This window comes from Armigeres subalbatus, chromosome 2 (assembly GCF_024139115.2).
Source record: "Armigeres subalbatus isolate Guangzhou_Male chromosome 2, GZ_Asu_2, whole genome shotgun sequence".
NCBI lineage: Eukaryota > Metazoa > Arthropoda > Insecta > Diptera > Culicidae > Armigeres > Armigeres subalbatus.
In genome coordinates, this window is record NC_085140.1 from 210,508,509 (window position 1) to 210,533,904 (window position 25,396).

The 25,396-nt window shown below is 40.3% G+C and overlaps 1 protein-coding gene across 4 annotated transcripts in view; it reads right to left on the reverse strand.

Annotated features, from left to right (window-relative positions):
* Positions 1-5,396: 5,396 nt before the first annotated feature.
* LOC134211571 (serine/threonine-protein kinase SIK3 homolog) overlaps positions 5,397-25,396 on the reverse strand; it is a 50,980-nt gene continuing 30,980 nt past the window's right edge. For 2 of the 4 annotated variants that reach the window (XM_062688556.1, XM_062688555.1), the window contains exons 4-6: positions 10,841-11,025; positions 10,242-10,628; positions 5,397-10,003 (exon numbers count right to left, since the gene is read on the reverse strand). In XM_062688556.1, the coding sequence (XP_062544540.1) occupies positions 8,139-10,003; positions 10,242-10,628; positions 10,841-11,025 (2,437 nt within the window). In that variant the 3' untranslated portion in view covers positions 5,397-8,138. The remainder of the gene's footprint in view (positions 10,004-10,241; positions 10,629-10,840; positions 11,026-25,396) is intronic. The other 2 variants (XM_062688558.1, XM_062688557.1) reach the window with 1 other exon arrangement.

A 25,396-nucleotide genomic window follows, 5' to 3' on the forward strand; every position in this document is an offset into this window, starting at 1 on the left:
TTATTGGTTGAATACTAAATGATAATAAAATGATAAGTTCAATCCCTGCTCAAAACCTCCACTGCGCTTTGAGAACGATGGTGTTGTTCCGTTATCATCAAAATCGATACGAATACGACGATCCGGTGCCCCTAACGGGAATCCACGCATTTCCTTCACAGCAGCCGTAGCAGCATCAATAGAATCGTACAGAATGTAGGCCTGTTTGTCCCCTTTGTTATATTCGATCTTTTTGATGGCACCAAAACGGTCGAACTCACGCTCCAACTAAGTAACCGAAGTCCATGCGCCAAGACCACCAACCCAAATTCTGGTCGTCGGAGTAGCTTTACCGTATCCTATGTTGCACTGGAACTTGCCAATGTACTGACCGGACAACTCAACCTTAGCTCGGTGAGCCATGTCCAACGTTTGGTAACGAACAAAAGCATTTCCAGTTCCTGCCGAAACGAACCGAAACGACGTCGCAAGGTGAGGGAGAAAAACAAACAGACAAACTGTCAAAACGTCAAGAGGGGTAAGTCAGCGCTCGTAAAATATTTATGTAATTCGTCACCCACGAGGGGTATTTTCTTCAAAAGGAAGAAGAAGACATGGTGCCCGATTTTCTGATGGCTTAGTACCGGACATTTCGGTCTATGTATTCGTCAATGCTACCACCACCACTAATGAACCCACGTTGATTGCCAGCGACCATGCACTTCGTTTTGCTGGTATTGATCGTGAGTCCAATCCTCGATGTCTCCCTCTTAAAAGGCACAAAAGCCTCTTCCACGGCACGGCGATCAATTCCGATAATATCGATATCGTCCGCAAATCCCAGGAGCATATGCGATTTTGTGATAATGGTACCGCTTCTTTGCACACCAGCTCTCCTAATCGCTCCCTCGAGCGCTATATTGAACAGTAGATTCGAGAGTGCATCACCCTGCTTTAATCCATCTAAGGTAACAAGTGACGCCGCTTTGAAATCAATAAACAGATGATGTGTCTGCAAGTTGTACTCCCGGAATTTATCAAGGATTTGTCTCAGGGTAAACATTTGATCCGTCGTTGATCGGCCCTCACGAAAACCTGCTTGGTATTCGCCGACGAAGGACTCTTCAAGCGGTCTCAATCTGTTGAGCAGAATACGGGACATAATTTTGTATGCCGAATTAAGGAGGGTTATTCCTCGGTAATTGGCGCACTCCAGTCTGTGCCCTTTCTTAAAGAGAGGGCAAATGAGGCCGTCCAACCAGCTAGCAGGCATTTCCTCGTCTTCCCATATTTTCGACATAATATGGTGCAGAACTTCATAAAGCTGCTCACTACCATGTTTGAGCCGGGAGCTGGTCCTTCCCCGCAGCTTTATTGTTTTTCAGCTCTTTAACAGCTTTTTTAACCTCATCTAGTGTAGGTGACTCCACAGCTTGTCCATCGTCGCTAATATTTATTCTGTTCACCGATGCACCGTCACTTCCTCCATTCAACAAAGTCTCGAAGTGTTGCTTCCACCTGGCAGCCACTTCAGTTTTATGTGTCAGCAAATTCCCTTGTTGGTCGTTGCACATGACGGGAGATGGCGCTGTCTATCTCCGCACGCCATTGACAGACTCATAAAACCTCCGCATATCGTTCTGCTCCATAAGCAGATAAGTAAACGCACCAAAATACGTGAAATCTGTGCTGTTATAAGCTAGCGAGACATGGTGTGTATCAGTGGAGGGCACTCAACGGCTGCAGGTGTTCATCAACAGATGCATGCGGTATATAATTCACAACTGGATCTCAAACTCGTCGTTGTCACCAGAGGCCGATAGCAACAAAAAATTGGGATCGGAAATGGAGCGGGGTCTGCCACACTCTACGTAGGGGCGGAAACGAAATCTGTAAACAAGCATTAGACTGAAACCCAGTGGGACATCTCAGCAGAGGCAGACCCAGAGGCTTATGGCGGTGAAGCCTCTATAAATAAATAAAAGAAGTCGACCGAAATCTAACCTGGCAACAGGTTAAAGCGGTAGCTGGACAACGCTCAGGATAGAGATCTTTCAAGTCGTCCCTTTGCACCACCGTAGGTCTACTGGACCCATAAGTAAGTAAATCGAATAGATATTTCACAGACAAACAGACATAACACATTGAACATTTACTCATCAAATTCATCGTCGTTCAAATACTAACGACATCTGTTGATTTCAGTTAGTTAGGCAAATCAAGAACCAGATGGCGGTAGTGAGCAAACGTCAAACTCAAGCAAAAACGACGCGTGCGCCACGAGTGATCGTTTGACCAACTAATGATTATTTAAATTGACCAGTAAATCAGTGAACGATGGAAATTTGACGTGTGTCGTGTCTGTTTGTCTGTGGATATTAGTTCCATCAGTTGTTCCGTTTTGTATCTGGGCTTGCAGTCAGTAAGTGAATAAAGCACAAATAGTTTAAGTTTAATTTTTTTATTTATGTTAAAATCACAGCAGTCTTTTAATGATATTTTTCTCTTTTCAGTATGATATTTACATGCTTTGACAGATTAAGGTTATAGCTAATTTTCGTAAATATGATCCAATCGCTCATACGTTTTATTTAATTTGATTTATTTTATCAATGACAAGCACAGCTTTGTCATTTTCGATTTCACTGTAATCCTATGTTGGATTTGCACAATTTTATTGAAGTTTTCTTTTATTTGTAGTAGTGGGAAAAGATGTTAAATAATTTTATTGATTTCATGTTCTTCATGTGGTTTATTCGTTTGACAATTTTTGTTGATATTCTTAATATGGCAATTAATTCTTCAACTACAAAGTAAGCAGATACTAGAATTATAACTAAATTAATCAAACGCAAAATTATAATTCATCAAGGGATCTGATCCGACTCATGCGCTGAAGAGGTATTACTATTGACGTGTATGGCTTCATTATTTAATCAGTTCAGTATTTCCACTTTTTCTCATTTGGCTTAATGGCTATACACAGTTTGTGCTGCAGTTTACTCAGGGGATAGTGTTTCAGACGGGATTGTGGTTCAGAAAGCAAAACAAAAGGAGAGCATTTTATAATATAATGCTTCTATATTTCACTATTTGATGAAAGATCGTAGATCGATTCGATATGACTAAGACCTGAATGATAAACTAGCGAAGGAATGTAAATTTAGATCCAAGAAAAAACATGACTTCAAGGAGAAGATAATCACGAATATGTTGTTCAGCTTTCACGATACGCTGATGGAATCATTTACAGTAGGAAGGCTTCTGAAGCTGACGATTTCGCATTATAACATTTGGAATGTACATTTTGATCGTTATTGTTCCTAAAGTACTAAAATTATTACACTTGCCGGTATTTTTCTAAATAATAATCACAATATAGCGATTTTACTTCGGATGCTCTTTTAACAAAAACAAATTTTGAGCTTTCGATTGTTTTAGTGATCTTGTTGCTATGTTCAAATATGCTACGTTTAGTTTATGTTCAAATATGCTACCCATATTCGGCTTCCCTATGTGTAAATAATAAGATTAAATTCAAACAAATTCAACTAAATGTGAGATTTCATCTCATACTAATGAACTTTACAACAATACTTTTCAAACTTAAGTCTACCAAACTTTGAGAGGCATGGTAGACTTCAACAGGTTTGCTCAAATATACAACCGTACACGTAGACGGGACAACATTTACCAAATTTAATTTACTATCTATTCATAATTAAGAAAGAGGTGCAATCGTATGGCGTCAAATTATTCAAATTATACAAATCATATCTTTTAAAAATAAGATAGGAAATATGTGCTCTCCACAGTGGCAATAACTGCTCACAACAGGTTGAAGCAAAAAAGTCGTGAACACTGTGAAATCTTCAATTTGAAAAAGAAAAACATATGTAGTGTTCTTACACTACAGTTTCCGTGGTCATACACAACTTTTGTAAAGGGTTTTGAACTCTTCCGCCCTTAGCATTTGATTTTTGCCTTTCTCGCTTTTTTTCTGGAAAAACTATTGAAATATCTACTTGAAGTGTTCTCTTATGCTTTGTGCGAACATTTTAAACATGCTTCCATGTTTATGCTCTTACGTTAACCTCATATAATAACGTAGCTAACGTTGAAAGGTGTTAGTCTAAGTATAACGTCTGTTTCTGTGATACCGTGAACAGTGGCGTAGCCAGAAAATTGGTTTGGGGGGGGGGCTCTGGTTTCCGAACATTTTTTTATTCGAAAAAAAAATTGTTCCAGAAATGTTGTCTCTGGGGGGGGGGGGCTATGCCCAAAACCACCCCCGTGGCTACGCCACTGACCGTGGACCCCTGCACGGTAAAAAAAAGCACATCCGTGAGAATTGTATTACATTTGAATGTTTCACCACTTTAGAATCCAATCAATGTATTAAAGACTGAGCTTTTCAAATTCAAAGGCCACCACTTCCATTTGACGTGCACAATATTTTGATTATAAAACTAAGAATCTAAAAAACGAATCGCCGCAGCCCAGATTTGAATAACGTGCCTTCGCTTGAAAGTCCTGCATCTTACCATGACTCCATGTTACACTTCGAAATATCTTGTGAAGAAAGCAGAACAACAGTTGCAACAAACTGTCGTCTGTTTTCGAACTACACCAATATTGATCGTACAAATTATTTAAAAATAATCAACACCATTTAGCACGTGGAATAACGAAAAGAAAAAGAAACATAGTGAAACGGTATACAGAATCGAAATAAAGCAACTATAGGCTTACTAATTTTCAAATTAAAAATGGGGTCTTACGGCTTTGTGGGTTTCATGTCCGTGCGTTTTTCAGCTACAGTCGACAGCGACAATGTTTATCTTGTAAATGAAATATATTTTGTTCTGCCCGTAGTCTTTTGCTGATTCTGTCTTTTTGTTGTTTGTTTTTTAAGGATTCCGCTAATTTGAACGAATTATACCGTTCATTTTATCAGGGTTTCACGGTACACGTGTAGAGTAAAATCAGGGGTGGCATTGCGCATCTCGATTCGAACGTAATTTTATCGAGTCGAACATGTTTGGTATTACGGCTTTCGATTCGATCTCGAAAACGACTCATCGTTCGAGTATGCTCGAGGAGGTACAAGAATAACGAGATGTTTTGGCATTATGGATACTCGATAGCACACTGAAAAACGACTCAAGTCGAATGAAAAACACTCGTCACCTTTCTAGCTTTCGAATGTTGTTCGAGAGTCATTTCTTGCTGAAAGTTTTTAATTATATTTGTTATTATTACTCTACGGGAAGAGAATAAATGCTTCATTATTGTATCTTGAAGGAAATAATGCCATTATTATACCTACTTTTATAGTTTCCAGACAATATGCAATTTCTAATTATCCCAAATCCACGAAAAACGACTTCAACTAAATTTTTTGTAGTTTTCACGTATTTCTTGACGATTTCGAAATAACCGATGGGGAAAATTTGCGTAAAAACGTGTATATTCTAAAATCTACGTAAAAATAGTTGAGTTAAAGAACAAAAAACGCGCAAGAGATAACCCAAGTGCATTTAAATAAAACACATGGAAACATCAAAGTAATTTATTATCGAATCCTTCTTTATGGCCCGTTTGCATATTCGCTAGTTCTTGGCTTTTAATTATTTCGCTCAAAATTTGATCTGTGGCATATGACCCGTTTACATATTCGCTAGTTCTTGCGGACAATGCACTCCGACAATACTAGCACGATATTAGCACAATGTAAACAATTGTCTCCGCTAATAAAAGTTTACATTATGCTAATTTAGTGCGAGAATTGTCGGATAATGCATTGTTCTCTAGAACTAGATAATATATAAACGGGCCAATAAAACATAAAACTTATAATTTGTGTCGTAACAATATCTCAATCTACAAAACATATTGTATCGGCATAATGTTTTAATCGGTTGCAACTGCTCAATAAATAATATTCCTTTTTATAGTCATTGAGCCCAATTTGCTTATTTATAAATTAACCGCCAATTCATGCCCTGAAGGATGCCTTTTCAACAGGCAACATGCTACACGCAGATGAAATTACTCTTTTTCTCTCTGTTTACTCACATTCGCCATGCGCTGAAGGTTGTCTCTCCTGCGGGCGGCACACTAAACACGGAGACAGCTATCTCTTATTCTCTCTGTTTACATTTCGTTTGACAGAAGATTGAACTCGATTGAACTAGTACAGCACCATTCGAAATCTTGTACTGCGACTGAATGAAGTCGAACGAAATACATAATGCCGCAATTTTTTCGAAACGAATGCAAAAACGTACGAATCGAGTGATTCGATTCGAGATGCACAATGCCACCCCAGAGCTTTGATTCAAGTCGTTCGAGGCTGTCAGTTTGAATATGAATCTAGATTCATTTTTTATACTAGTTAACTGTCAAAAAATAAAACTGGTATAAGAGTGAAATCAGTAGTGGTTCAGTTTCATTCTAAATTTTCGATTACTATTCTAGTTCAGGGGACTGAAGAGAAGGCTAATACGCCTACCCACCATTCATTCAATATGGCGTACAGTGTTTTTTCTTTTAATTTCGTTTAATTTATGATAACAAAACTTCGGAAGTATCGACGAGCTATTTTTCGACACACGGATGCCATACAAACACAAAAGGCTCGATGTACCTCAACCAATTGCATGTTTTCGCCAGGAGAATTTAATTGCCGATAATTAGCACTAACTGCTTATGAACCAATCACCCAAAAATGAGCGCTGAATTCGAGTATACTACCCAGAAACAGGGTACCAAAAGTAGAAGTACCAAAAACGATGTTGGGTAGAGTGCCATTGTTCCGCGGATGACAGACGTTTCACCCTCCTGTTCTAGTTTGAATCTTCAGCAAAATAGAACAGACTCGCTGGTTTTCCCAGCAGTGTTCCATTAGGTTCTGCAGCATGACGTCACGAATGAATTCGGTCCTCGTCAAATGAACTTTTTTGACAGTTCAGTTAGGTTCTGCAGCATGACGTTACGAATGAATTCGGTCCTCGTCAAATGAACTTTTTTGACAGTTCAGAAGTACTTTCCACTGACTCCGACGAGGACTCCGACAAGGGTCGAGTTCGTGATTGGTTGGCTGCCCCTGAGTCCAACAAGAAGTACGCAAAAATATTGAAATATTAGGTTCTGCAGCATGACGTCACGAATGAATTCGGTCCTCGTCAAATGAACTTTTTTGACAGTTCAGTAGTACTATCCACTGACTCCGACGAGGACTCCGACAAGGTTCGACTTCGTGATTGGTTGGCTGCCCCCGAGTGCAACGCGAAGTACTACTAATCTGTCATCAGTTTGAGGTTACGTACAGGCGCTGCAGAACCTAATTGAAATTGAAAAATATTAAATATTGTAAAAAAAAACGTAAAAATATGAAAGTTCCATTTTTTGTATGAAAATAACCTGAACATTTCCAGTTTTAGAGTCGTGTCTGTATTGCATGAAATGAAGGATCTTGGTTGTGCTTTGGAACAGCACATGTTTTCCAAATGAACAAATTGATTTCAATTTTACCAAAAAGAATCTGTGTGTCTTGGTGTCTCGAACCCACAAACTCCTAATTAGGACGCCCTTGAATGTCACGTTTGTGGACAAGCCGTCTGTTTCCGAATGCCAACCGCCACCGCACTTAACTCACGCTGGCAGCTGGCACATGTAGATATCCTCTTGATTCAACAAGTAGTTTCGTATATCCGTGCCACCCCGCTCCAAATTCGAAATAAGCATACAGACCTACGAAATAGGAAGGTATGGTGAATTGTCGATATCAACTCATGCAAGGCGCATAATCAGTACAAAAGGTTCTTGGAACAATCTTGGCGTACGAGAAAGGCAAACTTTTATCTGGGTCGTAATGGCCAAGGTTATTTGATTGATGCATATCAGCAGCCTGAAAAGACCAACAAACTGTTATCGATAAGTAAGGAAATCCAATTAATTTTGAAAACGGATTCAGCCTTCCTTCCAGGCCTTAATTTAAACACCTGTATCGAAACATTGTTACTACCACTAATATCAATCAGCATTAATGTTAGACACGTGAACAATTTTCTCCTAGAATTGCAAAATATTGCTTGGAATAGCGAAAAAACTTAAACGCGTTTACGGTAATTGACTGTCAAACGGTTGTCGTACTTTCAAACAGTCAACGAAGTTATTAATTGCTGGCAAAGTTTCCCGTACTCGTTTTGATCACCGGATATCCGCCGAAGCTTTATCCCCTTTCCACTGTTATGGCTATCCTTCATGCGTCCCTCGAAAACCTGTAACTCAATCTGCAGTCCGCCCGAATACTCCAGGCTCAGATTGGAGCTTTCTCCCATCGCTAAGGAACTATCCATTTCACTTCGACTGAGCTGGCCACCATCCGGGTCTGATTTCTGTGTATAGAAAACGCACCCCATCGGTGGCACTTTGGAGTCAATTTTTCGCTTCACCATCTCCAGTATTCGAGAAGTGTCGAGAGCGGAACATTCTTGTGGCAAGGGCAATTCGTAACACTCGTCCATCTTGTTGTCGCATAAAGAATCCGGACTAAGTCGAGCGTCTTGCTCGGAATGAGAATCGCAACTTTTGAAACCGGAACTAGCGGACGGTTCCTGACTAGGGGAAAGATTCGAGTGGTTCGAATCATTGCTTAGACTATCGTCACTGAAACCGAGTGACTTATCACTACCTCGGCGAGCATACGACTCACTGGTGTCCGTATCCAACTTTGCCGAGGTCGACGTTGAATTGTTTTCGGTTTCGAGACTAGCTTTCCTCCCAACACCACGTGTTATAGAAGGCATATCACTTGAGGGTTCCGATATCAGAAGCCCCTGGAACCCCAGACCCGAACTCTTGCAGTTGAGCGAATCGTCGCTGTCATGGCTAGAGTCCGACGATGCAACTAATGTGATTTCACTTCCTTGAACATCTGTCAAGTATATCTGGGGGTGAGTATGTTGAAAACTTAAATCTTCTGGAGAAGCTCCAGCGGATTGACTTTTAAAATGTGCACTTCCTTGAAATAGTGCAGAGTTCGGATTTTCTTCTTGTATAATACATAGATTAGGCGATGTTGGGGGCGTTGCAGTAAGACGCATCTGTTGTGGTGGCATAAGGCTAAAATTCTTCATATCTAGGTAATTAAGTGATGAACCGCTAGTGGTAGAAGGGTTCATGAGAAAATTATTTCTTGGATACTCTAGCTCTTCATTATTAACTACGTCCATACTAAGATCTAATGGTTCATTGCAGGACACCGAATAGGCTGCAGAGGTGCCTCTCGTAATCGAACCACCAGCTGCAGAAGTTGAACCTCCTCCGGTGTTCATAATACTAATACCACGAGTAATTTGGTGCATCGGTGAAGCACCGCCGCCGGTAGGCAGGATGGGCGAGGGACATTCACTATAATACACAGGGGAGGGACATCCACTGTTACTATTACTACCAGGGAAAGTCAATCCCGGTATTGTTCCAGGATACGGTAGACCACCAAAATAACCGTAATTTGCTGAACCTATACTACTACCCGCAAAGTTGGGCTGAAGTGTGCCCTGCCGAGCTGTAAGTGGAGAAACGCTCTGACTGTGCTGCAGCTGTTGTTGCAGCGTGTAACCTAGGTCAGGTGTTACAGCGTGGGCGAATAATCCCAACTGCTGCCGCACCTCGAATGGCACTGTTCGCGTGTTCATAATACACTTCGCTGTTTCAATCTGTATCCGCTTTTCTAAAACTAGCTTCTCAAGCCCCGGAGCCAGCGATAATATCATATCCTGGGGCAGTGTAATGTCTTGCTGAGATCTGTCCTCAAAGGGTTTGCAGTGCATTGGCGAGCCCGGTAAGCTCACTGAGTTGTCCGCCAGCGGAGGACTTGGTGTAATTAGTAGGTTTCGTTGCTGAGCGCCACTGGCATTGAGGCCTTTTTGGAGCTGCTGGCACTCCTGGAATGCTCCTTGGAATTGTGTGTTGATTTTGGAACCCTCCGATGCTCGGCGAACCGGACTGTAGCGACCTGTTGAGTAGACAAGAAGGTACTGCTCGATTACGGCACGTATGATAGGGGAATGAGCGTTGGGTCAGAATACAATTAGGAATGAATATGAAATGAACACCAAACAACACTTATTTCAAAATCTGGGAATTCCAAGCATATTGATTAGTAAATGAGCCCGCAAAACGGTAGACGGCGATGTTTATGAACGTGGTTAGTTAGCGAAGATGTCGGAGATAACGTAGCTCGATTGACTTACCAATCTCTTGAACGGTAGGCAGTTTACATGTTCTAGGAAAGCGTCTACTACTAACATTCTGCAGTGCAGTACTAGGGGTATTGGGCTGTGTCGAGGTAGTTTGTAAAGAGGAACCGGAGGGAGGAGGAGGAGGTGGAGAACTTTGCTCGACTCCAGTTGACATTCCAAATCCTCCAAAAGCTGGGGCCGGAGCGCTTGTTCTGGCTGGTTGTATGCCGGATATACCGCTCATCGGCAGCGATCCGGACCCACCTACTCCGATTCCGGACATATGTGCTGGCATCAACGACAAGGGTGTTGGCATCATCGTAGTGGTCATTAGCGATGGAGGTAGATAGTTGCGATTCATACGTGCCTCTACTTCACGCACCAGTTCAGGACTAATCACTACACGGTATAATTTGATTTGCAAACGGATTACAACATCGAGACAATACCAAAATCAAACGGAAAGAAATAAAATAAAACAAGTTGGTAATCAAAAATAATAAAAAAGGATTAAATAGTTGCAGCTATGTACAACGCATGCAAATTAAATAGTTATAAAACAAAACCAGGTTATCAGGAAACAGCATAATATCCTAATTTGCGATACATACCAGGAGGCCGTTCCATGACTGTGAGCAACCCGGTCCTTCGTGTACGCCCTCCTCCACTTGTGCCTGAGTTCGACGGGGCTGGTGAGTGAGCTTGTGGAGGTTCCATCGTTGTCGCATTGTTTGCCGATAGATCATCGGTGCATCCTACAGTATGTCGTTTTGTGCAACCACGGCCATGCATATATCTAGATATAGAAAAAAAGAGCGCTCATGAATATGGTACCATTATAGTGCAATATTAGGTATAGTGGCATCATTCCGGTCCATACTAATTGGATCGTGTTATCGCTTGGCAAGCCAAATCATTCGGTAACAATTTGAGGTGATAAATCTCAATTTCATTATAACTGAATAATATGTATATCTTGTACGGGCCCTCCTTAGCCGTGCGGTAAGACGCGCGGCTACAAAGCAAGACCATGCTGAGGGCGGCTGGGTTCGATTCCCGGTGCTGGTCTAGGCAATTTTCGGATTGGAAATTGTCTCGACTTCCCTGGGGATAAAAGTATCATCGTGCCACTGTGCCAGCCTTTGAAGTGTAAGTCTTAAGGCGTATGCAGTAACGGCTTCCAAAATGTTTTCGACATCTGTCAGAACTCTTTTAAACAGATCTTTAGAAATTGTCAAGGTATGTGGTGTTATCGCTTGGCAAGCCAAATCATTCGGTAACAATTTGAGGTGATAAATCTCAATTTCATTATAACTGAATAATATGTATATCTTGTACGGGCCCTCCTTAGCCGTGCGGTAAGACGCGCGGCTACAAAGCAAGACCATGCTGAGGGCGGCTGGGTTCGATTCCCGGTGCTGGTCTAGGCAATTTTCGGATTGGAAATTGTCTCGACTTCCCTGGGCATAAAAGTATCATCGTGCCACTGTGCCAGCCTTTGAAGTGTAAGTCTTAAGGCGTATGCAGTAACGGCTGTTTTTTTTTTAATGTTTTCGACATCTGTCAGAACTCTTTTAAACAGATCTTTAGAAATTGCCAAGGTATGTGGTACCAATCTTTCTGCATTTCAATACACCGAAGGCCATCCAAACAGTTAGGATAGTCTGCAACATCTGGTTTGGGTATAACTGAGTGGCACTGAGGGGCCCTCCTTAGCCGTGCGGCTGGGTTCGATTCCCGGTGCCGGTCTAGGCAATTTTCGGATTGGAAATTGTCTCGACTTCCCTGGGCATAAAAGTATTATCGTGCTAGCCTCATGATATACGAATGCAAAAAAGGTAACTTGGCTCAGAAACCTCGTAGTTAATAACTGTGGAAGTGCTTAATGAACACTAAGCTGTGAGGCGGCTCTGTCCCAGTGTGGGGTTGTAATGCCAATAAGAAGAAGAAGAAGAAGAAGAGTGGAAAATCATACGCGTGGGCTCTAGGGAGTTGTGTGACTATGACTGATTGCTGTCGGTTTTTGTTTCGAGCGTAGTTGACCTGGTATACCAATTGATCCAAACTTCAGAATAGTTTGGGAAACTTAGAGCATCTTATTTATTTTGAAATGACCGCATGGGTATTACGGACTTGCATGGACATGATTGGTTGCTGCATCGCACGAGGGCGAACAAGGTACGATAGAAACGGACGCGGAACAGACAAAACTCGATTTTTCGTAGGAAAAAGCGCCAGCAGGAATATCGAGACCGTGAAGAAATGGAGCAACTATACCGTTCTATGAGAAGTTAAACCATTCACGTAATGGCCATGTGCCACAACTTGATATGTGTGAGGACGTAAACGGGAACCTTCTTAAGATAGAACGTGAGGTGATTCAAAGGGGGTGCCAGCAGTATGAAGATCACCTGAATGGCGGTGTGATGATCAACGGTGGTGGTATGGTAAAGGACCTGGGATCACGTGCGCAGAACATATGTGTTCCGGCTCCGAATCTCTATTCAACATCACTTTGGAAGGAGTAATATGAAGGGGAGGGATTGAGAGGAGTGGTACGATTTTCACGAAGTCCGTCTAGCTGTTTGGTTTCGCCGACGATATTGACATTATGGCACGTAACTTTGAGAAGATGGTAGAAGCCTACATCAGGCTGAAAAGGGAAGCTAAACGGATCGGACTAGTCATCAATACGTCGAAGACGAAGTACATGATACGAAGAGGCTCAAGAGAGGACAATGTAAGCCACCCACGAGTTTTATCGGTGGTGACGAAATCGAGGTGGTTGTAGAGTTATTGTACTTGGCCAGCAGAGAAATTCGGAGGCGCATAGTGGCTGGAAAGCGTACGTACTTTAGACTTCGCAAAACGCTCCGATCGAATAGAGTTCGCCGCCGTACAAAGCTGACTATCTACAAAACGATTATCAGACCGGTAGTTCTCTACGGACACGAGGCCTAGATGATGCTCGTGGAGGATCAACGTTCACTTGGATTTTTCGAAAGGAAAGTGCTGCGTATTGTCTATATTGGGGTGCAGATGGCGGAAGGTACGTGGAGAAGGCGAATTTACCACGAGTTGCATCAGCTGTTGGGATAATCATCCATCGTTTACATATTGTATCAAAACTCCCCTATACATATTATCTAACAGACAATTCGGGTGGAAGTCAAAAGCAGCGCTTTACAAGTTTGCTACAAAGTAAGCAAACTGTTTCGAAACAAAATAAATATTCCCTTGCTTCGTACCTTGAAAAGCAGTATTTGATAGCACACCTCACACGCCGGTTTCGACGCCGGTAGGGTAACCTTCACCTTGGTGGAGCCAATAGTGGCGAGTCGCATAAGAAATCAATGGATAGCACCAAAACTATTTTTACCGCCGCTAAAGGAACAGTGTACCCATCCATTAGTGCTGTAAACAATGTTTGGTAGTTGTTGATGTTAAATGATATCAATCTTATTTTTGTTAACAAATTTATTAGTTCTATTGGCCAATATATTGCCCACAATCGCATAACAGTCCCATATGAATAGGAAATCTAGCGCAAAGATGGCACTGCTATGCGATCATAGGCAATATATTAAAGCTGTAAATTTCCCATAATCAGAGCATAAAATATTCACTTTTATGAAGCACATTCACTCCGACTTTTGACATTCGTGTTTTGATTATTCAAAACATAGAATGACTAACCACTGAGTATAGTAACTGCGCGCGAAAAAAAAAAAACAAAATTAGCCTTGATTATATTGACATTTGGCGCTTTAAATGTCCCTCAATTGAACGTCGGGATTAGATCTATGCGTTTATTTATTCATTTATTCTAACGTGAAATCTGTGCTGTTCTACGCTAGCAAAACATGGTGTGTATCAGTGGAGAACACTCCATGGCTGCAGGTGTTCATTAACAGATGCCTGCGGTATATAATTCGGGCCTGGTGGCCTCACAGCTGGATCTCAAACAACGAGCTCCATCGTCGTTGTCACCAGAGGCCGATAGCAACAGAAATTCGGGATCGGAAGTGGGGCTGGGTCGGCCACACTCTACGTAGGGGCGGAAACTAAATCTGTAAACAAGCATTAGACTGGAACCCAGCGGGACATCGCAGCAGAGGCAGACCCAGAGGTTCATGGCGGCGAAGCCTCAATAAAGAAATAAAAGAAGTCGACCGAAATCTAACCTGGCAACAGGTTAAAGCGATAGCCGGGCAACGCTCAGGATGGAGATCTTTCAAGTCGGCCCTTTGCACCACCGGAGGTGTACAGGATCCATAAGTAAGTAAGTAAGTTTATTTATTCAAATCATCAAACATGTGTTGAGTTTTACGATTATTTAATAATTTGTGATATTCATATAAATACTCACTGACCCATATTCATTCTGAAAATTGACGGTGCAGAGCCGAATATGAATATGTTCAGAAGTGAAGTGACAAAGAAGGCCGATGGGCTTCATAAAAATTAATCGAATATTTAAAGCTCTGCTCATAATTATCAATTTATAGAAAAAAATCTTTTGTGGATCTAATAATACCTTCACTATTGGTACGGTTACCCTACTGGATTGGATTGGATAAATGTTACCAAAAAGACAAATATCAGCTATCCTTGAAAGCTCATCAATTAGTGCAATACTAATCGAAAAGTGCCCCCAAGCAATATTCTCTATCATTAATCGTTGCTGTTCTTCTTCGTATAACTAGGGGCTCGGGGCTACCAATTAATTGGCATCACGAATGATACGCTTATTTTTCTATGAAGCAAATTTAATTGTTTAATGTCTAGACAAATGCCAATTGTCGACAGTGCTATTGCAGAATGGAGTGAAAAAGTGAAAAATTTAACTCTATATATGCTTTAACCTTTTTAACCGCACAAGAAAGTCACAGCTAGGGGAATTAATCAGGGTCTTTCATAGATGATCGCTTTTTTTAAGCGTTTATTGTTCATAGAAAATTAACCTCTGCCTTCTAGCTCCAAATTACTGTTTTTACATCTCTCTAACTTTCCATGAGTTTTAACACCACCCATACGTCGACCGATATGGTTCATTGAAAAAAGTGTAAAAGAGTTTTTTGAGTCACCTTACCACTTAAAGGTCACGTTTGTAGAAAAGCCATCAGAAATAAATTCCGTTCTAAAACCTCCACATGCCAAATTTGGTTTCATTTGCTTGATTAATTTTCAAGATATAAAGAAATTGGCGTTTCATTTATATGCAATATATAGCCCCCCTTTCCAAAATATATATGAAAGCCCCCCTTTCCAAATGAGGGAGGGATCTCGAAACATCTTGAGAACCTTCCATGGCCCCAAAAACCTTTGTATTTCAATTTTCACGCCGATCGGTTCAATAGTTTCCAAGTCTATAAGGTTCAGACAGACAGAAATTCATTTTTATGTATATAGAAGAAGATTATGGATGGGTCTCCGGGCCTTCTGCCAAATACTCATTTTGGAGTGAACATATAGTCTTTTCGTTTCACCTTTGTGTACGAAACAGGCAAAAAGATGTTCATAAGAAAATATTAATATTATCTTGATTAAAGAGATTTACAGCCCTAGGCTGGCTCGTCTCTAATACAAGAAAATATAAAGAAGCAATTGATTTTATATTATCATGACGTGTATTTTTTTGGTTTTCATCGTCATGTCATGTATAGCATTAGGTATGATTCCGCTGTTTTGCATACATCAATGCTTGATTGGGTCATCTTGCCCTACTTTTCCCTACGTGTTTTATTCACACCAAACGATGCTTCTATCCCAATTTTTCAAAACAAATAGTTCATTATACTTTATGACGGTGTCTTCGTCCAAAGATTCTTATTTCTTAAAAACAGTATATGTCTAAAACACCCAAAACACGAAAATAAAGGCATACCCATTGGGGCGACTGGGGAGACTTGATCCCCTTTTCTAATTTCCGATGTACCACAGCCAAAAATAAATAAAAATGCCCGATTTCTACACAGACTCTCTAAGAAATATAGTATTTAACTTTACTGATGTATGACAGCCCTTAAATTATTGTTCTTATCGATACACAATCGATTTTTCAGAGTACTGTCAAAAATCGACTTTTAAAATATTTGGGGGAAATTGATCCCTTCTTAAAAACTTGCTTTGATAAAATTAGAAAGGTGCCCTCAGATTTTTTAAATATTTATCCTTCAAAGTACACGGAATTTTCGAATTTGCTGTGCGTATAAATGACTTGATCCCCTTTCTATGATATCTACGCAATAAATAATTTTTCTTGCCAACTCTTCATCAAATCTGTCAAATCTACTAAAAATTAGAAGCCTGAGAACAGATATTTTATTGATTTTTTTCGCCTAAATTTTTGTATGGGTGACTAATGGGGGATCAAGTGCCCCCATATTGAAGCAATAACTTCAAATCCAAATATCCTAAAACTTTGATGGAATGTTGACATTTTCATCAGTACAGATCATTAAGCATATTTATGGCTTTGTGCTGTTAAAAAAATCCGAAAGCATTTGGTCATTGTTATGAAAAGTTTTGCGTGGCCAATAAAAAAAATCTTTATGAAGGTCAAAACAAACAAACCGCCCTGCAGATTAAATAACGTTGTCGATCCAAAAAATAACTCGCCACATAAAGGTCATTTGTCTAGCTGATCTATACTAAAAAATACGCTAGAACAAAACTGCTTTAAGGCTCGACAAAACAGGGGGTGATCAAGTCTCTCCGAGGATCAAGTCTCCCCACCTTCCCCTAGCCCTCAGAGAATCGCCGCATGCGCCATAGACCATCGATGCCAAGATGAATACACAGCTAGGTGTTTCAATCTGCCCAATTTATGGACGAGAAGAAGGCGGGGGTGAAAAATTCATTTTCGGTACAAAACATAAACAAACCGGCTGGCTCTCCCATACTAAAATCCAAGATGGCTGAATCGTGAATTTGGCAGATTGGAACACCTAGTTGTGTATTCATCTTGATCGATGCCACCGAAAAATCCATCTAAAAATCTGAATTTAAATTGAGCGCTTGCGCGAGACACGATTTTGCCATAATGTGACACGAGGTGAATGGCCTCCTTTGTTCTTTGGTATATGAATTTTGAATACACTGAAGTTTTTTTTTACGCGGTTTTTTTTTGCGCGGTTTTTTTTACGCGGATATTTTTACGCGGTACCGACGTAAAAAAAAACCGCGTTATTTAAAAAAAAACTACGTAAAAAAAACCGCGCTATTTTAAAAAAACGACGTAAAAAAAACCTATTGGGGGACTTTTATAAATTTTATATGTTGGTGCCTACTGGGGACTTAGAAGATTTTTTTATGCCGGTGCCTACTGGGGAGAAAATTTTAAATTGGGACTTATAATGGACGGGGCTTCTTCCTATTTGTTTGCGAGGTGTTGTTTGAAGGTCATAGTACGCTAGTATGGATCGTGATATGGTACATGGTTTTTGTGATATGAAACCAGGAATGTCTTCCGATCTATGCTCAAACTCTTCCAAGAATCTCCTGAAATAAGGCCTTGAGATCTATGAAATAAGGCCTTGAGATCTATAAAGATCTGTCCTCTTGTTTCAAATATGGTACATGCTCTGTGTGACTCATAGAATAGATTGTGTTCAAAGCCTAAGTTATTGATCATCCAAAAAAATCCCGAAGTAAGGCCTTTAGATCTACACGCGTAACCGAAGATCTGTCCGCCTGATTCAAATATGGTACATGCTCTGTGTGACTCATAGAACAGATTGTGTTCAAAGCCTAAGTTATTGGTCATCCAAAAAAATCCCGAAGAAAGGCCTTTAGATCTACACGCGTAACCAAAGATCTGTCCGCCTGTTTCAAATATGGTACATGCTCTGTGTGACTCATAGAATAGATTGTGTTCAAAGCCTAAGTTATTGGTCATCCAAAAAAATCCCGAAGTAAGGCCTTTAGATCTACACGCGTAACGCCTGTTTCAAATATGGTACATGCTCTGTGTGACTCATAGAATAGATTGTGTTCAGAGCATAAGTTCTGGGTCATCCAAAAAAAATTCCGAAGTAAGGCCTTTGGATCTATACGCGTAACCAAAGATCTATCAGCCTTTTTCAAATATGGTACCTGCGCTGAGTGACTCATAGAAAAGATTGTGTTCAAAGCCTAAGTTCTTGGTCATCCAGAAAACTTACGAAGTAAGGCCTTGAGATCTACACGCGTAACCAAAGATCTATCCGCCTGCTTCAAATATGGTGCATGCTCTGTGTGGTTCATAGAATAGATTGTGTTCAAAGCATAAGTTATTGATCATCAAAAAAAATCCCGAAGCAAGGCCTTTAGATCTACACGCGTAACCAAAGATCTGTCCGCCGGTTTCAAATATGGTACATGCTCTGTGTAACTCATAGAATAAATTGTGTTCAAAGCCTAAGTTATTGGTCATCCAAAAAAATCCCGAAGCAAGGCCTTTAGATCTTCACGCGTAACCAAAGATCTGTCCGCATGTTTCAAATATGGTACATGCTCTGCGTGACTCATAGAATAGATTGTGTTCAAAGCATAAGTTATTGGTCATCCAAAAAAATTCCGAAGTAAGGCCTTTAGATCTATACGCGTAACCAAAGATCTATCCGCCTCTCAAATATGGTGCATGCTCTGTGCGGTTCATAGAATAGATTGTGTTCAAAGCCTAAGTTATTGGTCATCCAAAAAAATCGCGAAGCAAGGCCTTTAGATCTACACGCGTAACCGAAGATCTGTCAACCTGTTTCAAATACGGTACATGCTCTGTGTGACTCATAGAAAAGATTGCATTCAAAGCATAAGTTCTTGGTCATCCAAAAAACTTCCGAAGTAAGGCCTTCAGATCTACACGTGTAACCAAAGATTTAACTTCCTGTTTCAAATATGCTACAAACCAAAGATCTATCGGCTTTTTTCAAACATGGTACATGCTCTGTGTGGTTCATATAATAGACTGTGTACCTCGCCTTCCTTGTCCCCATAGTGATGGGCGATATTCAAAGGCGCGATCTGGTGGTGACCGATTCATGAGAGAATGTGCAGGTTGAGGATCAAAGACCGGTTCTTCAGCTTAAGCATAATCACCGTTTAGCCTACACACCGGAATTCTGCCCATATCCTGAGGGAAGTTAAGGATGCCATCAGACAGCTAAAGACCAATAAAGCAGCTGGTAAGGATGGTGTCGCAGCTGAGCTCATCAAAATGGGTTCCAGAATCCAGAGATCCAAAGGTCTTACTTCGGAAAATTTTGGATGACCAAGAACTTATGCTTTGAACTCAATCTATTCTATGAGTCACGCAGAGTATGTACCATATTTGAAACAGGCTGATAGATCTTTGGTTACGCGTATAGATCTAAAGGCCTTACTTCGGATTTTTTTTTGGATGACCCAGAACTTATGCTCTGAACACAATCTATTCTATGAGTCATACAGAGCATGTGCCATATTTGAAACAGGCGGATAGATCTTTGGTTACGCGTGTAGATCTAAAGGCCTTGCTTCGGGATTTATTTGGATGACCAATAACTTAGGCTTTGAACACAATCTGTTCTATGAGTCACACAGAGCATATACCATATTTGCAACCGGCGGACGGATCTTTGGTTACGCGTGTAGATCGAAAGGCCTTACTTCGGAAATTTTTTGGATGACCATGAACTTATGCTTTGATCTTTGGTTACGCGTGTAGATCTAAAGGCCTTGCTTCGGGATTTATTTGGATGACCAATAACTTAAGCTTTGAACACAATCTGTTCTATGAGTCACACAGAGCATGTACCATATTTGCAACCGGCGGACGGATCTTTGGTTACGCGTATAGATCCAAAGACCTTTCTTCGGAATTTTTTGGATGACCCAGAACTTATGGTCTGAACACAATCTATTCTATGAGTCACGTAGAGCATGTACCATATTTGAAACAGGCGGACAGATCTTTGGTTACGCGTGTAGATCTAAAGGCCTTGCTTCGGGATTTATTTGGATGACCAATAACTTAGGCTTTGAACACAATCTGTTCTATGAGTCACACAGAGCATGTACCATATTTGCAACCGGCGGACGGATCTTTGGTTACGCGTGTAGATCCAAAGGCCTTACTTCGGAATTTTTTTGGATGACCATGAACTTATGCTTTGAACACAATCTATTCTATGAGTCACACAGAGCATGTACCATATTTGAAACAGGCGGACAGATCTTTGGTTACGCGTGTAGATCTAAAGGCCTTTCTTCGTGATTTTTTTGGATGACCAATAACTTAGGCTTTGAACACAATCTGTTCTATGAGTCACACAGAGCATATACCATATTTGCAGCCGGCGGACGGATCTTTGGTTACACGTGTAGATCTAAAGGCCTTACTTCGGATTTTTTTTTGATGACCCAGAACTTATGCTTTGAACACAATCTATTCTATGAGTCACAAAGAGCATGTACCATATTTGAAACAGGCGGACAAATCTTTGGTTACGCGTGTAGATCTAAAGGCCTTGCTTCGGGATTTATTTGGATTACCAATAACTTAGGCTTTGCACACAATCTGTTCTATGAGTCACACAGAGCATGTACCATATTTGCAACCGGCGGACGGATCTTTGGTTATGCGTATAGATCCAAAGACCTGTCTTCGGATTTTTTTGGATGACCCAGAACTTATGGTCTGAACACAATCTATTCTATGAGTCACGTAGAGCATGTACCATATTTGAAACAGGCGGACAGATCTTTGGTTACGCGAATAGATCTAAAGGCCTTGCTTCGGGATTTATTTGGATGACCAATAACTTAGGCTTTGAACACAATCTGTTCTATGAGTCACACAGAGCATATACCATATTTGCAGCCGGCGGACGGATCTTTGGTTACACGTGTAGATCTAAAGGCCTTACTTCGGATTTTTTTTTGATGACCCAGAACTTATGCTCTGAACACAATCTATTCTATGAGTCACACAGAGCATGTACCATATTTGAAACAGGCGGACAAATCTTTGGTTACGCGTGTAGATCTAAAGGCCTTGCTTCGGGATTTATTTGGATGACCAATAACTTAGGCTTTGCACACAATCTGTTCTATGAGTCACACAGAGCATGTACCATATTTGCAACCGGCGGACGGATCTTTGGTTACGCGTATAGATCCAAAGACCTTTCTTCGGATTTTTTGGATGACCCAGAACTTATGGTCTGAACACAATCTATTCTATGAGTCACGTAGAGCATGTACCATATTTGAAACAGGCGGACAGATCTTTGGTTACGCGAATAGATCTAAAGGCCTTGCTTCGGGATTTATTTGGATGACCAATAACTTAGGCTTTGAACACAATCTGTTCTATGAGTCACACAGAGCATGTACCATATTTGCAACCGGCGGACGGATCTTTGGTTACGCGTATAGATCCAAAGGCCTTACTTCGGAATTTTTTTGGATGACCATGAACTTATGCTTTGAGCACAATCTATTCTATGAGTCACGTAGAGCATGTACCATATTTGAATCAGGCGGACAGATCTTCGGTTACGCGTGTAGATCTAAAGGCCTTACTTCGGGATTTTTTTGGATGATCAATAACTTAGGCTTTGAACACAATCTATTCTATGAGTCACACAGAGCAAGTACCATATTTGAAACAAGAGGACAGATCTTTATAGATCTCAAGGCCTTATTTCATAGATCTGAAGGCCTTATTTCAGGAGATTCTTGGATGAGCTTGAGCATAGATCGGAACACATTCTTGGTTTCATATCACAAAAACCATGTACCATATCACGCGTACTATGACCTACAAACAACACCTCGCAAACAAATAGGAAGAAGCCCCGTCCATTATAAGTCCCAATTTAAAATTTTCTAAGTCCCCAGTAGGCACCGGCATGAAAAAATCTTCCAAGTCCCCAGTAGACACCAACATATAAAATTTTCTAAGTCCCCCAATAGGTTTTTTTACGTCGTTTTTTTAAAATAGCGCGGTTTTTTTTTACGTCGTTTTTTTTTTAAATAACGCGGTTTTTTTTACGCGGGTTTTTTTTACGCGGTACATGGAGCGACGTAAAAAAAAACCTTAGTGTATATGAATAATGAATATAAGGTGAACCCAATCCGCACACACTGATATGGTGGGGCTAATGGTAGGGGAGGAGGTTCGGTTGTGGGCACCCTTCGGTTATGGGCACCCCTCCCAACCGTTATTGGTTTGCTATTGTAACATTATATTTTGTGCTTAATATCAAGCCGGATGGAGATCTCTACTTTGAACTAGGAACAAATCAATTTTTTTTACAAAAAGAAAACACGAAAGTTTTTTTTAGCCTTTTTTAAAGTGTCATAAAATGGAGTGATTTAATTCAAAAAGTGAGTTCCAATGCATATTTATACAATAAATGCAATCTATTTTGAGGCTCAATGACGATTGCCATTAACATTTTAGCTCGAATTTTTTTTTCTTCATTTTGCAAAAAGGCTGCGAAATTCGGTTGTGGGCACCTTTATTGGTTCGGTTGTGGGCACCCTTATTTTATTGACAAATCATTCAATGTCGTTTTAGTTGTCCCCTAACTTATTTCAAATGACGTTTTTATGCAGTTTTTATGATTATTTAGACAAAATTGATTGAAATAACGAGTTCAATTCATATTTTTGTTCTTTGGGTATGTCTATCTACATTTTTTGGAATAAATCGTTGACTGATTTGCTTGCAACAAGTTGCATTCGGCGGGGAATCCTGTCCCATTGTTTCCTATTGAAAATTGGTCAGACCGGACCGGAAATTTATGGCCAAAATATTAATTTTTGTAATGAACGTGAAAGGCACTATCAATGAGCTAGACTTTACTAAGGTGGCGTAGATCAGCGCTGCGTGCCACTAGTTATCTCTTTCACTCTTCCGCTGTCACTATTTGCGTTGCACAAGATCGAAGGGAGAGTAAAAGAGAGAACTAGTGGCATGCAGCACTGATCTGCGCCACCTCCTTGTATAACCTCCTTGAGGCACTATTACCGCTAGGGTGATTAATTAGGATTTTTTTTTGGCTGTGAGGTATATCAATAAAACGTAAATCAATGAAAAATTGAAATCCATTTACCTAAAGTGCTATTTTAGACTTTTCTTATGTGTTTTTTTTTCAATATCCTCCCTAATGCACCGATGGAGGCATCATCACTGCTAGGTAGATTGATCTGATTTTTAAAGTGCCTCCTGACTATTAGAATGAATAAATTATTGCTTTTCTTTAACCGATTCAATACGGATTTTTTTTTGTAGTTTTTCAACATAAATTTTGAACATTCTGCTTCAAAAACGTATGCAAACCATGAAACAGTAGAAACATGGGAAATAATATTTTTTTGAGTTCTTTTAGGGCTTCCAAACCTTCCTTGAGTTCAGATCTCGATGATATACATAAACAACAAAGCGTTTTACGGGGCCTCAACACTAATTTGAAGTTGGAAATGTTTGGCCATAATTAAACTATTTTTATCAAATCGCAGTGATACCAGAACATCAACGGTACTCCAAACTATTCTTGAGTTCAGATCTTGGAGGTCTATAAGATCAACAGAGTAATTCATAAGTTCCCGAGCTTGTGTCTTAGTTGGAGAAGCCCCATGGAACATCATTACAGCAGTATATACAAAATACAACATTCCCAGAATATCTACGGCACTCCAAACAATTCTTGAGTTCAGATCTTGGAGGCCTACAAGACCAACAGAGTGATTGATAGGTTCCTAAGCGTGTGTGTTAGTTGTAGAAACCCCATGGGACATGATTTAGTCAATATATAAAAAAATCTATACATTCCCAGAATAGCTACGGTACTCCAAACCATTCTTGAGTTCAGATATTGAAGTTCTACAACACCAACAGAGTGGTTCACAGGTTCCTGAGCTTGTATGTTAGTTAAAGCAACCCCATGGGACATCATTCCACCAGTATATGCAAATCACAACATTCTCAGAGTTCCTGCGGTGATCCAAATCATTCTTGAGTTCAGATATTGGAGGTCTTCAAGACCAACAGAGTGATTCATTGATTTCCGAGCTTATGTGTTAGTTGGAGAAGCCCCATGAATCATCATTACACCAGTATGTACAAAATACAATATTCGCAGAATATCTACGGTACTCCAAATCATTCTTGAATTCAGATCTTGGGGGTCTACAAGACCAACAGAGTGTTTCAAAGGCTACTCAGCTTATATGTTAGTTGTAAAAACCCCATGAGACATCATTACACCAGTATATGAAAATTTCAACATTGATATAGGAGATATTGGAGGTCTACGAGGTCAACAGAGTGATTCATAGAATCCTGAGCGTATGTGTCAGTTGTAGAAATCCCATGGAACATCATTATCATTACACCAGTATATACAAATAATAAATTCCCAGAATATCTACGGTACCATAAATGAGTTCAGATATTGGAGAAGATCAGCAGAGTGAATCATAGATTCTGAAGCTTGTTTGTTAGTTGGAGAACCATCATGGAACATCATTGTCTGGGCAGCACGACGGATAATAAAAAAAAACTAGAGGTTCATTACAAAAAGTGTGACAAAGGGGAGAGGGGTGTTAAAAATGGTAATAGTTCTGCATGACTATATGGATGCATACGCCACAAAACGAGCCACTGGAGTCCCTACTGCTGTCCGTCTGCCGAAATTCAGGGGGATTCCTAAAGGAATTTTCGACGCATTTCTAAAGGAATTTCTGAAAGAATTTCAAAAGAGATTTCCGAAAAAAATTTCAAAAAGAAATTCGAAGTAATTTTTAAAAGGAATTTCCGAAAGTCTAAAAGAGTTTATGGAAAACTAGCTAAAGAAAGTTCCAGCAGAATTCTTAAAGAAATTCCTGGAGGAAATTCTAAAGAATTACCTGAGGAATGTTTTTAAGGAAGACAAAGAATTAACGGGTAGTCACTGAAAAACGGGAATTTCAATACTTCAATACTTTTCTATGGGAACGTTAATGCTTTCAGAGAAAAATTTCCTTATGTTAATGAATCCTTAGAATATTCAGAAAATTGTGGCCCACACACTTTTACTCTAACGTGTTCAGTTGCTTCAAACATGCCATCAAAACAAGAAAGATGCGCGCCGCATTGCACATTTTTTTTTCAAGCGTACAAAAAACGTGGGAAAAGTACACGGTGAACAATTTTG